Genomic DNA, 17,743 nt, shown 5'->3' on the forward strand with positions numbered 1-17,743 from the left:
GAACATGGGAGCAACGGGAGAGGAAAAGAAATTCCAACGATCAAGGTCGTTTACGTGTTAGAGGCGGCCTAGGATGTTCTTCGGATTTTAGTGCCAGAGGCATAATGGTGGGATTATCTTGGCAAAAAGTGGAGAATCAAAAACATCGTCCACATCAAAACAGCGAATGCTGAAAAGGTGTTAAGAAAATTCGAGCAAAATGTTACGATCATCGGAACAAAAAAGAGAAACTCATTAAACGAAACTTATCTGGGATCAGAGGCGCATCATAGGGTGAGCATACTAAACAGCTGCTTGGGGCCCGAGCTTTCGAAGGCCCGGTACTTTTGATCCATATTTTTTTATATTTTAATGTTTGTATTCTTATTATTGTGCCGAAAAAGTTGCTTGTTTTATCAAAAGTGCGATGAGTTATGGATTTACTTCCGAATGAAAATAAATGAAGAATATATAAATGTGAGAATGATGCAAAAAGACTATCTGAGTTGTGTTTCGTTTGAGAAAAGATCAAACGTCGTCTTATAGTTTTGTTTTTTGTAAGAATTAAATTATAGATTGGTGCACTAATGAATACAAAATAGATCAGTTTAAAGACATTATTAAAGAAGAGAAAAATTCACAGAATAGTTTGAGAATAATGGACATATTTTATTAGCAAAAGTAATGCCCTACACTTAGAAGAATAGAATGCACATGTCCAAGTACAGCAATAATGCATAAAATCTTACTTTTTGTTTTTAACTTTCAGACTTTTCAGTTACAAAGCGACTAAAAAATTATTTTATTGAAAAGTTAAAACATAACTTGTGGCTACTTGCAGTCCTAGAACGCTTATTCCACCGTAGTCTGGGATTGGGAAAATTAGTTGTTCTATGGAAGTATAAACACTAGATAATTATTATCCGTAAAGTCGGAATTTATATCATGCGAGAGGCAATATTAGAACCTTATGTAAATTTTTAAGTAGCTACAGAACTCACACAAAATCCTCACATGTGATTGTTCATTTGAAATAAAACTTAACAAATCAGACCTACCATAAGGACCACTACTCGTAACGCGTTAGTAATCACTCTGGCGCCAATTACTGCTGCTTCTCAGTGTTGCTTCTGTTTGGCTACCCATTTGCCACGTGTAAACCACCCTGTGTCAGTCTGATCATCACTAGATTTCGCGCCCGCACTTGGATGCGTGAAGTGAGAAATACCTTCATTAACGTTGTTTTGAACTGTCTCGCCCGGCAGGCACCACGGCCATTACTACAATAGTAAATTTAAGCCCAAACAAATAGCCACTAGCTGGGTGGTTTCAAAACAAGATCCACCAAGCTACAGCAGGCAGGAGGATCCCTCGACCTATTTGGGCGGAAAGAATGTCAAGCTTCAGTGGACGGCTGCGCCGCCAACAACGTCCGAAGTGAGAAAAACGCTTCGCATCACTCACTGTGCCCCATCGCTGGCGTTTTGATCCGCGTCTCGTCTCGGGCGACTGTCGCCAACAGTCAAATCAGGTCTGGCGCCATAACCCGGATTGAAATTTTTGACTGTCAACCCGCTCACATCCACCTACCTCAGGCAACATCTCTTCTATTCGTCCACAAAAAAAAACGTTATACCATAGGCAGGAACACTGCTCGTCGTCGACCGAAATGCTCATCGTCAACTTTACGGTCAGCAGGCGACGATGATCTGCGAGCAATCATTCGAACGATCGGTTGCTGATGATGAGCGCCTGCAAAGCGATAGTTGGAGCCGAAACGCCGCGCTAGCGTTCTCAAAATGTGATAAAGATTGGAATTAAAAGATTTCATACATTTTATTGAGCCGTTAAATTTGGTATCCTGCCATCGCGGGTGTTCATTCGGCTTACATTTATTTATATAACTAGGTTAAAAATAGAACCTGTCTTTATATTTCATTTTTTTATTGTAATAAATCGTATTTACGTACGCATTTATTGCAGTTTTGAGAGGAAATTCTAATATTTAAACGTGCTTATTTGCAAAAAACTTAATCACGAAGGTTGAGAAGTGATAAGTGGCACACAATTTACAATGAAATACAAATTTGTTAACTAGAAAAAATGTTTTTTATAAAGGGTTCTCTAAAACGAGACTCAACTGAGGATCCTAATGAAGCATAATAAATTGGAGTTCCCAGCGTGCAAAAACAGTGGTCAAGCGTCACAGTAAACGAGTCTCAATGGGTATAGGAAATCGTCGAAATCGATTCTAATGATCGCCACCTCCTACGGCTGGTACGATTCTTAGCAACGAGACCTTTTAGATTTAAAATTGCTTCATTTTTATGATGGGATTCTAAACCCTCGCTAGCCCTGCTGCCACCCGCGTGCTGCGCGACTCATCGCACAGAACGCGCTGGCACCTCCGGGAGAGAACACTCCAGTCGCTGCTAGCCCCTCCTAGGCCAGAAACCAGAATTTTGAACGTCCTTGGTGACCTTTTCAACACGGTCGCATCCGCGAACCTCGGGTCGCATTCTTCTGCTCGCACACCACCGCGAAACACGCCGCCATCGCAGATGGGTACGCCGATGGGTAAACCGGTTTGCCGGTCTTGAAACCGGAGCTTTAACGGAGTATGGTAAACAGGGAAGTGTCTCGCTGCGGGCTGGGGATACGCCGGGGACAGTGAAAAAGCAGCATCAAGACAAGATCGTCGCATCACGAGTATTATCGATAGCGATTACGTTGAGTTTCACTTTAGCCATGGGGCAGACGATAAATTTTAAAGCTTCGCTCCGTGGCATTCATCCGTTTTATAACATGTTCTATTCCATTTCAACTGAGAATTTAAGCCGCTGAACGATTTTGGCTAACGATGCCGGCCGGCTAGCACGAACTGTAGAAGTTAGGCACGATCCAGCAGAACAATTATCATAGCGAAGAAATTAATGTCAAGCATCTTTATTTTAATTCCAAATAACGAGTCTTATAAGTTTTGAACAATTCATGGAACAAACGCTGGCAGGATGGTCCTGGTTAACTGTGTTGTCTCAGAAGCCTAGTAGAATCTGAACCGATCCGCATAATTTGACAGTCTAGACTTGGTCACGGTACAAATTATTTTAAAAACAAATGAAATTTGGAAATCGAAATGATTTGAAGTCGAACCACGCCGTCGAGGGAGCGCCTTGGCACTCGTGGTTCAATCTTCTAACCAGCGTAACCGCGAACCCTCAATGTATTTTATAGCTAGTTCAGTTTTGACCTTCACCTTTTCACTTTATCAATTCCAGTTTCGACAAATAAAAACTCAAATATTACTCTAAATTACACTCAAATCGTTACGCCTAGAGTTATGCAATGCCTGACACAATAACAGTTTTAAACAACCCGAAACGCGTTTGAATTTGGGTAGGTTAATCAAATCCTTATGAAGATTTGAATCTTTCTAATCAAATCCGATTTAAATTCCGGATTTATGAATCCGAGTCCATCAAACAGTTGCGAGACGGTGTAAACCAGTGATGTCAAACTCGTTTCACCTCGAGGGCCGCATTTCCTTCCAAAATAGGTTCGCGGGCCGCATTTCCTCCCAAAAAAGGTTCGCGGGCCAAACCATATAATTGATTGGATTGATGAAAACATGTTCTTATCAGTGTGGTTTGATCCAAACATTCAATCGTGTTCAACACCTTCAAATTTTTAAATATTATATTATTTTTTATAAAATTTACAACTTACAGTAAAAGATAAGGTTACTTTAACACTACAGTCTGTTCTCGAGTTATTCGGTTCTCGACTTACGCGGATTCGGAGATACGCGGTTTTCAAAATTTGACAGTAGATTGGGTTTATTACATCGATTTAAATTCCTGAGATGTACAACCACACGAAAAAATGTGTAAATTACACATTTGCATAACTTACGCTTTTAATTTCGTTTGTTCCAATTTATGTAGTTTGAATACGCTTGCATTGCATTCATATTAATGGACAAAGAAAAATTTTGAATATTCGATGATACATGTACAGTCTGTTCTCGAGTTACGCGGTTCTCGACTTACGCGGATTCGGAGATACGCGGTATTCAAAATTTGACAGTAGATTGGGTTTATTACATCGATTTAAATTCCTGAGATGTACAACCACACGAATAAATATGTAAATTACACATTTGCATAACTTACGCTGTTTATTTCGTTTGTTGCAATTTATGTTGTTTGAATACGCTTGCATTGCATTCATATTAATGAACAAAGAAAAATTTTGAATATTCTATGATACATGTACACAAGAGCTCGATCTCTTAACTCCTAGTATAAACTATGTGTCAAGCAATATTCGAGATACGCGGAAATTCGAGATACGCGGATTTCTCTGGTCCCCATTATCCGCGTAACTCGGGAACAGACTGTACACAATAGCTCGATCTCTTAACTCCTAATATAAACTATGTGTCAAGCAATATTCTGTTGTGATATGTGCTCGAAATGAAGCCGAGAACAGCTAGCATGCGACTACAACGTTTTATTGAAATCCACGTTCTTATATACAAAGCTCATGAGACCGCGTTCACACATAGTTGTTGTGTTTACGTATTCGGATAGTTCGGTACTTGAGTTGACACGTTAACACCCCCACACAATTCTAGGATCCTAACTATCCTAACCAAAGACAAAAACAATATAATTCAAACAATCTTATTGATTTACTCCCTCTCCAATCCTAACTTAATACAGAAACCTTTGAAGAGGTTTGGCGATAGACCCTTTGTCATGATATCAGCTTGTTGCATCGATGATGGCATGTATATGATTTCAATCCGCTTTTGTTGTACAAGTTCCCTAACAAAATGATATTTTGTATCTACATGCTTGAGACGCTTTATGTCTTTGGAATCTTCCGCCACTTTCATAGTCGATTGATTGTCTTCATATAGGGGTACCGGATCTGTTATGGACAACCATAAATCTTCTAATACGCGCAACACCCAAATGGTGTGACATGATCCAGTGCACAAGGCATTCAACTCTGCTTCCGTTGATGACAATGAAACACTTTGCTGTTTTCTGGTCAACCAACCTACAGTATTTCCGAAAAGTTTCATTATGTATCCAGAAATTGAACGACGGTCGGATACGTTGTTTGCCCAATCCGCATCACAATAAATTTGCAAAATCGGTTCATTCCTGTCAGCTCTGTATACCATTCTAACATTCAAACTACCTTTTATGTACCTTAAAATACGTTTTAAATGAATCCAATGTTCCTCGTTAGGGCATGATTGAAATTGGCTAAAGTAATTTACTGCCGCTGAAAGATCGGGCCTTGTCGTAACTGACGCATACGTGAGACATCCGATCAGTTCACGATATGGTTTAGATGTTTTCTCACTTTCCTTTCCTTTACTTAATTTCAATCTGATTTCGATGGGTGTGGATATTGGTTTACACTCGGTCATATTAAATCGTTTTAATAATTTTTCAAAATATTCCTGCTGACCTATACTCATTAGTCCTGCACCAATATCTCTTTCTATTGTCATACCTAAAAACGTGCTAACTTCCCCATCATCTTTCATTTCGAATTGTTTTGCACATTTTTGTTTTATTTCTTTCAGTGTATCTGGTGAATCACTCACAAGCAAAATGTCGTCAACATACAAAATGAGTATTATTTTTACAGCTCCTTTCTTTTGTGTGTAAAGACACATATCGTTAGTACTACGCACAAACCCTATGCTTATTAAGAAATTATGAAATTTTTCATTCCACGCACGAGAAGCCTGTTTCAATCCATAGATTGAACGATTCAATCGACAAACCAATCCTTTATCCTTCTCATAGCCTTCAGGCTGCATCATGTAAATTTCCTCGGATAAATCGCCATTTAAGAAAGCAGTTTTAACATCCATCTGATGGATATGCATTCGTTTTTCGTTTGCTAATGCCAGAACCATACGTAATGTATCTAACTTGGCAACAGGTGAGTAGGTTTCAGTATAATCTATACCTGGCTTCTGAGTGAAACCCCTAGCAACTAATCTCGCTTTATAAATGATTCCATTATTATTCCCACGTTTTATTTTAAATACCCACTTGCAGGATATAATTTTTCTGCCTTTGGGTGGTTTTACCAGTGTCCAGCTGTCGTTTTTCTGCATCGCTTGCATCTCGCTGTCCATGGCGGATTGCCATTGTCCCCAGTCATCTCTTTTCTTCAGTTCGGCAATTGAGCTTGGGATGTCATTGACGAAGCTCAGTGCATTAAAAGCATAACCAGCATAACTCATATCAAAATCTTCATGCCACTTGGGAGGTTTTATTTCACGATGCGAAACCTCTTCTTCGTCAAAGGATTCTTCATTGTTGTTCACTAATGTCTCATCAGCACTGTTGAAACTAGTTTCTAAAGGATCTGCTTCTAACTCTTCTTCTTGTTCATCATCTTGTACAACAACCGGATTAACTTCTTTTGGAATTACCACCTCACTTTTGCCAGGATAGCGTCCACTAGAATTTTCCATAAAAATCACATCACGCGAGCAACTAATACAGTTTTTCTGAGGATTCCAAATACGATAACCATTTGCGGAATATCCGACAAATATTCCCTTCCATGACTTTGCATCAAACTTTCCACGAAATTGTTTCGGTATATGCACAAAAGCGTCCGATCCAAAAACCTTTAGGTTCGCAACGTTGGGTTTCTGCTTATTCCACAACTCATACGGAGTTTTTCCAATAGCAGCAGCAGGGCTTCGATTTGCTAAATAAGCTGCAGTTTGAACTGCCACACCCCACAACTTTTTGTCAAGGCTTTTGTCTTCCAACATAGAGCGCGCTTTTTCTACGAGGGTCCTATTCATCCTCTCACTTGTACCGTTCTGTTCAGGCGTGTACGGATTTGTCCATTCCATTTGTATACCTCTTTGTTTGCAATACATTTGAAATTCACGACTTTTGTATTCGCCACCGTTGTCGCATCGAATTTTGGAAACGCGCACACCAAACTTTGCACACACCATGGCCTCATACTCACGGAATTTCTGGTAAACCTCCGCCTTTGTTCTCATCAGGTACACCACGGAAAATTTGGTGCAATCGTCGATGAACGAAACAAAATATCGTTCACCGTTAATCCCATTGTTCTGCATCGGACCACACACGTCCGAGTGCACGAGTTCCAGGATTCTTGACGATTGTTGTCCACTCCGCATAGAAAACGATTCTCTTGTTTGTTTTGCTGTGATACACGCTTCACACACTTTGTCCTCTTTTCTTGAAACAGCACTGTTCGGCAACCCTAACACCATATTATTTTTCATGAGCACTTGCAAATTTTTCGAACTGAGGTGTCCGTACCGACGATGCCACAAATCGTATGCTTCCGGAATTTTGCCACTGAACAAAGCACGATTCGATTTATTTTGATACAACTCTACTTTATAGAGATTTCCACAAATTTCCCCGGCCAAAACTAATTCCGAGTTTCTGAACACTTTTATTTTGTTTTTCATGAAAACGACCTTAAAACCTGCGTTTTCCATTTTTCGCACTGATAACAAGTTTACTCTTGCTTCCGGAATGTATAATACATTTTCTAAATTAATTTCACCAGAAATTTCACTGTGTACATTTTTCAAACGCGAAATGTTTCCCCGGTGGGTAGCTATAATGCATGCACCTTCTTTTGCCACTGCAATATTCATGGGAGATTCCATTTTATTAAGCTCGGTGAAAATTTCTTTATTGTTCGTAATGTGCTCCGAAGCACCTGAATCCACAATCCATGTGGTTATCTCACAATCACTGATTGTCCCAATCATGAAACACGCATCATTTTTCACGTCACGTTTTCGTTGATTTCCTCGCGCATTCAAGATCCTACAGTCCTTTTTCATATGGCCTATTTTACCGCACTTGTGACACTTTCCAGGAAATCGTTTTTGTTCCTTTCGTCCGACGAACGCCGCCGAAGGCCCATTGTCACTATTCACAAGACGTTCACTTCTTTTACATTCTTCGGCCATCAAACGTTGCTTCACAAAATCAACGCTTAAATCTTTTTCAGGAAGATTTTCCAAGGCTGTTATCAACGGATCATACGAGTCCGGCAGGCTAAGAAAGAGTTGCGAGACGATATCCGCCTCTATCAAATTCGCACCTGCTGTTCGGAGCTGCCGTACCAAGTCTTCAAATTCATGAAGATGCGCGCGCATGGAGTTTCCTTCATGCATCCTGAGTCGCCCGAGTTGTTTTCGTAAAATTGTCTGGTTAACCACAGATTTCTTTGCATACACTTCATTTAGACACGTCCACATTTGCTTCGAAGTTTTAGCATCACGCACTGTTTCTAAGCATTGATCTGCTAGGAAACCCACTAACAGGCACTTTGCTTTTCGATCGGCAATATCGAATAATTCCTTTTTCTTGGCGTCTTCAGGAACATCATCAGTCAGTGTATGTAAGACACTTTCTGCATCCATCACCATTTTTACGCGGAAACTCCAATTGTCGAAGTTTCCTTCACCGCTATACCGCGGAATACCAAGAATAACTTTTTCCATGGTGACTGGGCCCATAACCTGTTGTGATATGTGCTCGAAATGAAGCCGAGAACAGCTAGCATGCGACTACAACGTTTTATTGAAATCCACGTTCTTATATACAAAGCTCATGAGACCGCGTTCACACATAGTTGTTGTGTTTACGTATTCGGATAGTTCGGTACTTGAGTTGACACGTTAACATATTCGAGATACGCGGAAATTCGAGATACAGTCTGTTCCCGAGTTACGCGGATAATGGGGACCAGAGAAATCCGCGTATCTCGAATTTCCGCGTATCTCGAATATTGCTTGACACATAGTTTATACTAGGAGTTAAGAGATCGAGCTCTTGTGTACATGTATCATAGAATATTCAAAATTTTTCTTTGTTCATTAATATGAATGCAATGCAAACGTATTCAAACAACATAAATTGCAACAAACGAAATAAAAAGCGTAAGTTATGCAAATGTGTAATTTACATATTTATTCGTGTGGTTGTACATCTCAGGAATTTAAATCGATGTAATAAACCCAATCTACTGTCAAATTTTGAAAACCGCGTATCTCCGAATCCGCGTAAGTCGAGAACCGTGTAACTCGAGAACAGACTGTACGCGGATTTCTGTGGAACGCAAAAACCGCGTAACTCGGGAACAGACTGTATTGTGCATTTTGATTTTTAGTAAATTTAAGATATCAAATAAGTTCCAGCTAACTTATTGCTCCACATCTATTATTTTTTAAAATGCTCTCGTAGTTCATGACGTTTGTTTTGTATTTATTATAACACTATTTATTCGCTTGCCTCGAAAATCTATGTGAATTTTTTGCTCTTGTCAACCGCAATATATCGGCGTGATGTGGATCAAAGTTGTATATCACTTTCTTAAAGAAATTGTTTAAATTGAAGTTCATCCAGTTCTTTTGCAATTCTTAATTCACCAAAAAACATTCAAACAAAAGCTAATAATCAAAGATCCAAACATTCGATGTATTGCTTGAAAGGGGCCGCGGGCCGGATTCGATATTCTTGCGGGCCGGATGTGGCCCGCGGGCCGTATGTTTGACATCCCTGGTGTAAACCAATCAATGCCGGCGGGGTAGGCTACATGAAGCCCCGGCCTAGATCCTTGTCATCCTACTGTTTCACAATTGTGTCTGAAGCTATGGAAAGCGCAATACAGGCATTCTTTTCGAATATTCGAATGCTAACGGTTTTGTTTAAAAGTACATTACGGTTTAAACTAATCATGCGGTGGAGGTTGAATGCGGGGATGTTTACATATTACTTAACCATGTAAAATATACTGCAGAGGATAGACAGCAAGAACACAGCGAGCGGACTGCGCTAGTCAACCGAAAAAGGGAGGGGTGGTGGTTTGCTATAATTTTTTTTGAAATAAATGGGGCCCTTTATGATTGCGTAGCCAAATATTAACGGTCCACATAAAGATTCAAATAATAGTAGGACGAAACTAAAAAAGTAATATATCACAAATAGGGGGGTCCGCGACAGCCGAGCGGTAGCGCCGGTTAGAAAATCGGCCCATGAGGGCCGGGGCTCACCAATTCGACGGTGTGGGCTCGAATCCCAACCGAGTCCGAACCCTCCCTTGTTTGAGAGGACTGACTATCCACGTACAACAGCGAAAAAAGTCTCGTAAACCCTTAAATGGAGCAAGAAATGACCAAGAGGTATTTACGCCAAGAAGAAGAAAAAGATATCACAAATAGCATACATTTAGGAATATCGTCACACAAGTGGTGTAACCACAGCCGAAAAAACGAAGGCCATGGTCTCATTTACTCTTTTACCGCTTATACCCTTATTAGACGAGGAATTTATCTGTCATATTTTCCCAGATGTTTTCTGCCAAACGCGTTTGATAGAGACATTCCTTTCTCAAAATTAAGGGTATTAAGGTAAACTTTGTGAGCGAATGTACCTAAAAGAGGGTGCCCATGGCGCAGCGGTAGCGCGAGGAAACACCACACCACAGGTGTGGGATCGAATCTCGAGTCTGTCACCCTCCGGTATTACGAACGGCTGACCACCGATCTATAATATACCGTCTTTCGGTCACACAAACTCTCTTCGGAGAGAGGCCTTGTCCCACTAGGGGATGTCGTGCCACATAAAAAAAAAAAAAAAAAACAAATGCCGTTGTGTGAACCGTTTGAATTGAATGTCTCGTTAAATTAAAGATATGGTTATACTGGAGCAGATATACAGCATGAACTCTTTCATGCATTACTTGCATGAGTTTATGAAAATTTGGCTGCGCTCGCTGTGGGCGCGCCGCAGTTTCAATCTAATTTCGTAACTCATTGGTTTATGCTGTCCACCTTGCCAAGTTTAACCGATTAGTTCAAACCATTACAGCTTCTAACGGAAATCCAACGGTTCAAATATTCAAACTGAAATGATGTGCCCCCTGTTGCATAACTTTCAGGCGCAAACGTTGAATAAATGATTACGATGCGACGAGTAGGGGGCCTCATTTGGGATTTTACCCAGAATCAATCACTTTGTCTTTACATTGAAGTTGAGTCAATTCAGAGCAAAGAGATTCAGAGAATCTAATCAAATTTCAATCAATTCAAATCTATTCGAATCCCAATCGAAACAAATCTGATTCGAATCCGTTGAATGGGATCCAAATCTTTAGAATCCTCGAGTCTTCCGATCCCGATTCTGCCAACACTTTTGCTGTTTCCGAAGATTGCATAACCAAACAAAGATGCAACATAGTATATTAACTTTTCAACCATGAAAAGGTGAAGTAATTCACATTGATGAGTCTCAAATGAAGCGTAAAACATCTTCACGGATGCTTTGAAAAGGCTAAATGCAATCCGTTTTGTTTGCCAAAGTGAAAAAAAACCATGCGATGCGTCATTGTTCAGTACGAAAAAGACTCGTTTGCTTAGTGATGGGAAATGAAGGTGATCGGAGGAAGTGGTTCGGAACTGGACTATTTTACGAAAAGGAGCGGTAGAATCACAAAAGGATTTACGAGTATCAATGTACTGAATGTTAGATTGCTTTTATTTATGCTTGAAATTAGAGTATTAAGAGTTTATATCAGTTTCACACACTTTTAATACTCGAATTCGTTGATGTTATCCCGATTTTATCGAAGTAAAAACCTTGTTGGTCTCCTATCTATGGAACTGAGTGCACCGCGTTCTCAAATCGATTCTTCTCTCTAGGTACATGACCAAGTACACCCCTCGAGTCTATCTCCTCATACGCGATTGAACACGGAACGACGAGCAGAATCGTGAAAATTCGAGAAGAAAAAAGGTCGAAGCGGCCGTCCATTCCCAAGTAGCCGTTTTCATTGCATTGTGTCAATCAAGTCAACTGTATTTTGCAGCTTTGCCACGCGTGAATTGCATCAGAATCTTTCTCAGAAAGCATAGAATCCAAGCAGCAAAAAAAACTAGTGAAAAAAGCAAATAAGAAAAATGGTGAAAGAAACGGGATTCTACGATGTGCTTGGCGTTAAACCAGGTTGTTCACCCGAAGACCTGAAAAAGGCGTACAGAAAGCTGGCAATGAAGTACCATCCTGACAAAAACCCGAACGAGGGAGAGCGCTTCAAGCAGATCTCGATGGCCTACGAGGTGCTGTCCGACCCGGAAAAGAAAGCGATCTACGACGAGGGTGGCGAAGCAGCCATCAAGCAGGGCGGTGCTGGCGGCGGTGGCGGTTTCCACAGCCCGATGGACATTTTTGACATGATCATCAACGGTGGTATGGGCGGCCGTAGGGAGCAGCGTGGACGTGACTTGGTGCATCGACTTACCGTTACACTGGAGGATCTGTACTGTGGAGCAACCCGGAAGTTGTCCCTGCAGAAGAACGTCATTTGCGACGGATGCGAGGGCATCGGTGGTAAGAGGGGCACGGTACACAAGTGCACACAGTGCCAAGGTACCGGTATGATTACCAAGGTGCAGCACATCATGCCAGGTTTCTTGCAGCAGAACAAAGTTCCGTGTCGTCCCTGCGCCGGACAAGGCGAGGTGTTCGACGAGAAATATAAATGCAAAAAGTGCGACGGTCAGAAGAAGGTGCGAGACAAGAAGATACTGGATGTGCACATCGAAAAGGGAATGCGCAAGGGCCAGAAGATCGTATTCAGCGGCGAGGGAGACCAAGAACCGGGCCTGCAGCCTGGCGACATTGTGATAGTACTGGAGGAAAAGGAACACCCGATCTTTAAGTGCTCGGGTATGGATCTGTTCATGGAAATGCGGCTAGAGCTGTCGGAAGCGTTGTGCGGCTTCACAAAGGTCATCCAAACGCTGGATAAGCGGAATCTGGTCATTTCGACGCGCCCCGGCGAGGTCACAAGGCACGAGGAAATCAAGTGCATCCTTGAGGAAGGTATGCCGCGTTACAAGAGCCCGTTCGAGAAAGGACGCTTGATCATCCAGTTTTCGGTCGTATTTCCGGACTCGATACCGGTCGATGCGGTGAAGCTGCTCGAACGATCCCTACCGCCGAGACCATTCGAGGAGATCCCGCAGGACGTCGAAACGGTCAACATGGTTGAATTCGATCCCGAGCAGGATTCGCGCAGCCAATACAAGAACGCCTACGAGGAGGACGAAGACGAGGGCGCTCCAAGAGTGCGGCTGCAGCAGTGTGAATCGAGCTAAGTTCGTTAATGACGCTGCTCTCTTCCGCTCGGGCACAGTGTGTTTGTGACTGCGCACAGCGACCTAGATATTGCCGAATGCGGCAGAAGCGCGCGGGTAGGGACGAAGCCACAGCAGTGGGAGAGGTATTGGGTGGGGATGGATTGTATTCAGATTATATTTTTTTTAGTTGTCCAGGATCATTCACTAATATCCACAAAATTACAGAACGGTACGCGAATGTACTCGTATTCCTTTTTCGAAAATCATTTGAATAAACTATTATTGGGCTGTTTGGACAACGTAGCCGCAGTTAACCAAAAACTAAAAGACACATGGCAAAATAAAACAAACACATTAAATGAGAAAAGAACAAATCAAGCGATGTAGACGCAACTGGAACGGCTATTAGATGCACAGGCAAAGGCATCCAAGGACCTTGGAACAGAGCGGTAGAACCCAAAATCACCCTAACTACCAACTAGACGTAAAGTCAATATTATTTAAAATCCCCTTTGCACCATATTTCCATAACAAGCCACAAGATTACCGAACCAGATCATTACCCTAATATAAAACGAATAGCATTCGCATTGGTTCCTTCGAATAAGTGCAAGCAGTAGACACAATAGCAGATACGCGACTGGAGACTGTCTAGTATCCTTCCATTTATCCCATCTATTGGCTGAAAATCATAATGCTCTTGAAACCTACGTTTACCAATTGACCTAACTTTCCGTCTCCGTATCTTTTTTTTTCCTAGACAAGAAAGTGTCTTTCCATTGTACCGTCTTTGTACGTTTCATACGACAGAAACGAAATAAAATTTCATGTAGCAAAAACAGGCGTATTTAGTAAATCGAGTATCTGTGAAAGAAAGTGTGGCATTTGCTTGTGATATAACATGCCACTCCTCATGCCGTAATTCCAACCGACGTAGTGACATTTTAACGTAGACAACAAAAACTGATTTTTTTGCCATTTATTTTAGGTAGAAGAACGTTCGATATGGGTGGAAATTATATAGCAATAGTCTACCACTACCAGCTTATTTGTCTTCTACGTGTGCAATAACAAAAACAGAACATATGCAACGTTTCAAGTAGACGTAATAGTTATTTTCGAACATTCAATAGAGTATGCAATATCGGTGATCATAAAAAGCCGAAACAGTATTACTGCTGCCTAGCCTGATGCCGATTGGTTAGAACGGTCTGATTGGTTGCTTCGTTGATGCTGCTTTGTCGTAAAAATAACAATATCTTTATCGTTATTCATACGAAGAATCCGTTGTCAGGAAACTGCCGCGGTTCCGGTGAGTGTGCCCGTCCACTTCTCACTAACGGCCCACAGCCATTTGGCCACTCGTTCGTCCTTCGCTTGCTCAGCAACATCTTTCGGGGCGCAATCGCTAAAATACTGACCGGTCACCTTCTGCAGGTCTGGATCAAGTGCGGCATAGAGCGTTGTTTGTGCACCGTACAGGGGTGACTTCAAGAACGGCCACACGAAAGGTTTGACAAATACGGCCGAAAACCAGCTGTTGAAAATGCCCATGTGTCGCATCAGCTCCGTATCGACGATACCAGGGTGTAGCGAATTCACCGTAACACCCGTACCCTCCAGCCGTCGGGCGAGCTCGCGCGTAAACATTACGTTTGCCAGCTTACTCTGCTCGTAAGCCTTTGCCTCGTCGTAGGAATTTGCGCTGTTCAAGTCTTCGACCGCAATACGACCACGCGTGTGCGCCAAACTGGACACAACGACAATGCGGCTGGGCGCACTAAGCTTCAACTGATCGAGCAGCAGGTTCGTCAGCAAAAAGTGGCCCATATGATTGACGCCGAGCTGCATTTCGATACCCTCTTTGGTAAGCGTGCGGGGGCAACGCATCACGCCCGCATTGTTAATCAGAATATCCAGCCGCGGTTGCTCCGCTTTGAACCTACGAACCAAAAATTAGCATTTACCATTACGTTGTTACATAATGCAAACATCACCCTTCATGGCTTACTGTTTCGCAAACTCCCGGATGGATTGCATTGAGGCGAGATCACATTCGCGGCAGTACACCTGAGGATTTCTCGTGTCCAGGACTATCTCCTGACGAGCTTCTTCGCATTTCTTCATGTCCCGACATGCCATGTACACATGTGCACCGCGGCGGGCCAGTGCATGGGCAGTTTCCTTCCCGATGCCGGTATTTGCTCCGGTAACGATAACCACCTTGCCATCTGCCCTTACATCAGTCTTCTGGAAGGACGCACCTTGCATGTAATCCCTGCAAGTATATACACGAGCATTACAGTTAGTATACAGTTTTTTGGGTGCAAATTTTGCTTCTGCCTTCACAAAAAATACTTACTTCAACAGGACAGTGCCGCCAATCAGCGAACCGATAGCGCTCGACGCTAGAATAAATTTGTTGCGAAATATCGACATTTTGCAGAATGTTTAACAAATTGTTTCCCCTCAAATCAAACCATTTAATTCATGTTTTCTACTTCTATCGTCTCGAAGATGACGAATGAAGGAGAAATCGATATTTTTTGTTTACGAATCGCAAGGGTGATACCGTGTTGCCAGAAGGTATTCAATCGTATCATTTCAACAAACGACTTTTTTTTAAAAAAAACCTTTACCATGTAAACGCAGTTTTAGTGCAGAAATGTTCACTTTCCTTATGATATCAAACAAAAAGGATAAGTGTGGTTAATATCGTTCGAAATTGATTAATAATTAATAAAATACATGGTTCCGCGGGTTCCGGGACTGCCGAACGAAAACGCCGGTAGAAAATTCGGCCTACGATTACGTCAAAGAAAAACAACATAAACAAGTGAATTTATCAACAGCTAGCTGAATACATCTATTAATTAAAAGCTTATGAGATCGCACAAATAACGTATCAACACTATCGCCTCTACATTGGGAGATAAACTTTTCTTGTTTTATTCCGTACAAATGCAAAATAAAAATGCTATACCGAAGAAACATTGCACAGTTCGAAGAACTATCAAAAAACGCTTAGTTCGTTTGCCTGTAAAACGAATGTTTACTGAGTTGCCCGGCTTTGTAGAACTTTCCGCATGCTGGAAAACATATTTGGCAGGATAGCCACATGCTTGTCGACGCATTTTATCGCGCAACGTTCGAATTCGGCAGTGTACTTGGCGATATCGCCCTCCGAAGGATTGGATCCCATCTGCAAAACATAACAACAACAGTATTATGAATTAAACCCGTAAGCATCATCCTATCTGGGATGAAACATACCTTATCTTTAATAGTGTCATTACAATCCATAACACATCGCTGAAGACGGCTGTTGAATGAATTAATTTCGGTTTCTACGTGCTGTTGCGCTCGTTGGGCAGGAATGGAGCAACGTTCAACGCACTGTTGCACAGTGTCCATAGAAGAATTTGTATCCTTGCAGCACCGGGCGGCACAGTCGTGCATATCGGCCTTCAAAGAAACAAAAGATATTGGAGATGCACATCAGTACGATGGAGCATGGAGCCGGCAAACTAGAAACGGTGCATTTGATATTTACTTGCATTTTACGCAGCACATTTCGGTCGAGATCGTCCAGTTGCTTCGTAATCTCCATTTCTATCCGCTGCTTCTGTTGCTCAATCATTTTGCAGATTCTGACGAAATTCGGTCCGTTTTTTCCTGAGACAACAACTTTGGTGCCGCTATATTTGCCGATTTCGTTGAACTTGACAGCTATATTACATCACACAAGTTGAGCGACCCGTTGCAAAGAATGTAAACAGGCGAAAACAGTGCTCAAGTTCATATAGCGGCGAAATTGTTTCAATCATTTTTTTTCTTTTATTTCATGCTCAGGTATTCGTGGAGAAAAATAATAGCTGCTCAATAGCTTTTAAGCTATTTTTTCTCCTTTATTTCGGGGGTCGTTTTCTATAGTTATTTATCTTCATAAACAACGTGGTGTACTTTCAATGTTTCACCACGTGGGCATCCTGTCACCTGTCAAACATCGATCCTGTGAAGTGAGTGAAAACATCTTCGTCTGTATATCTTGGGAATCAATGTTCGCCTACCGATAGTATGACCTTTCGCAAAATATCCTAGAAAATACCGTGTCTTTCTGCCTTGGTTGCATTCACTAGAAAACGGGTTAACTTTCATAAAAAAACAACAACGTTTTCGATTCTTTGCGTACGTACTGCATTGTTAGCAGTTTATTCATGTGGTCCTGGAAAAACTACAGCGTTCCGCTATACCGTTCAAGGTTCTTAACACCGAGTTGTACTCGTTCAGAGTAGTGTTGTGCTTAATGAATCTTTTGACGAGATTCATTCAGATGGATTGATGAATCTTTGCGGGTTCGAATCGTCCAAGTAATGAATCTTTCATGGATCTGTCTCGAATCTCCACGATTCTTTCATTGACGTGGACCATGCGACAAAAAAAAACAAACGAGGTCCCTCTACCCATTTTAGGCTGATCACTTTTCCTCAGTTAGTCGACGAAAGATTCATGAATCCCTAAAACGCAAAGAATCATTAAAATCCATGAATCTCAATCTGATTTACACAACTC

The 17,743-nt window shown here is 41.7% G+C and overlaps 3 protein-coding genes across 3 annotated transcripts; 1 reads left to right on the top strand and 2 right to left on the bottom strand.

Moving 5' to 3' along the window:
- The first annotated feature begins 11,768 nt into the window (after positions 1-11,768).
- LOC131282476 (dnaJ homolog subfamily A member 4-like) lies at positions 11,769-14,014 on the top strand. Its single transcript, XM_058311952.1, has one exon. It carries the CDS (start codon positions 11,990-11,992, stop codon positions 13,187-13,189), a length of 1,200 nt encoding a protein of 399 aa, XP_058167935.1. The 5' UTR covers positions 11,769-11,989; the 3' UTR covers positions 13,190-14,014.
- A 192-nt stretch (positions 14,015-14,206) lies between these two features.
- Positions 14,207-15,702, bottom strand: LOC131293845 (retinol dehydrogenase 13-like). The gene is made up of 3 exons (XM_058321901.1): positions 15,534-15,702; positions 15,183-15,449; positions 14,207-15,113 (listed from the first exon to the last, which is right to left on the bottom strand). Exons 1-3 carry the CDS (start codon positions 15,608-15,610, stop codon positions 14,462-14,464), a joined length of 996 nt encoding a protein of 331 aa, XP_058177884.1. The 5' UTR covers positions 15,611-15,702; the 3' UTR covers positions 14,207-14,461.
- A 390-nt stretch (positions 15,703-16,092) lies between these two features.
- On the bottom strand, positions 16,093-16,906 carry LOC131281308 (protein FAM136A). Its single transcript, XM_058310586.1, has 3 exons — positions 16,725-16,906; positions 16,445-16,636; positions 16,093-16,373 (listed from the first exon to the last, which is right to left on the bottom strand). Exons 1-3 carry the CDS (start codon positions 16,809-16,811, stop codon positions 16,224-16,226), a joined length of 429 nt encoding a protein of 142 aa, XP_058166569.1. The 5' UTR covers positions 16,812-16,906; the 3' UTR covers positions 16,093-16,223.
- Between the last annotated feature and the right edge of the window lie 837 nt (positions 16,907-17,743).

Source organism: Anopheles ziemanni, chromosome 2 (genome assembly GCF_943734765.1).
Source record: "Anopheles ziemanni chromosome 2, idAnoZiCoDA_A2_x.2, whole genome shotgun sequence".
Taxonomy (NCBI): Eukaryota; Metazoa; Arthropoda; class Insecta; order Diptera; family Culicidae; genus Anopheles; species Anopheles ziemanni.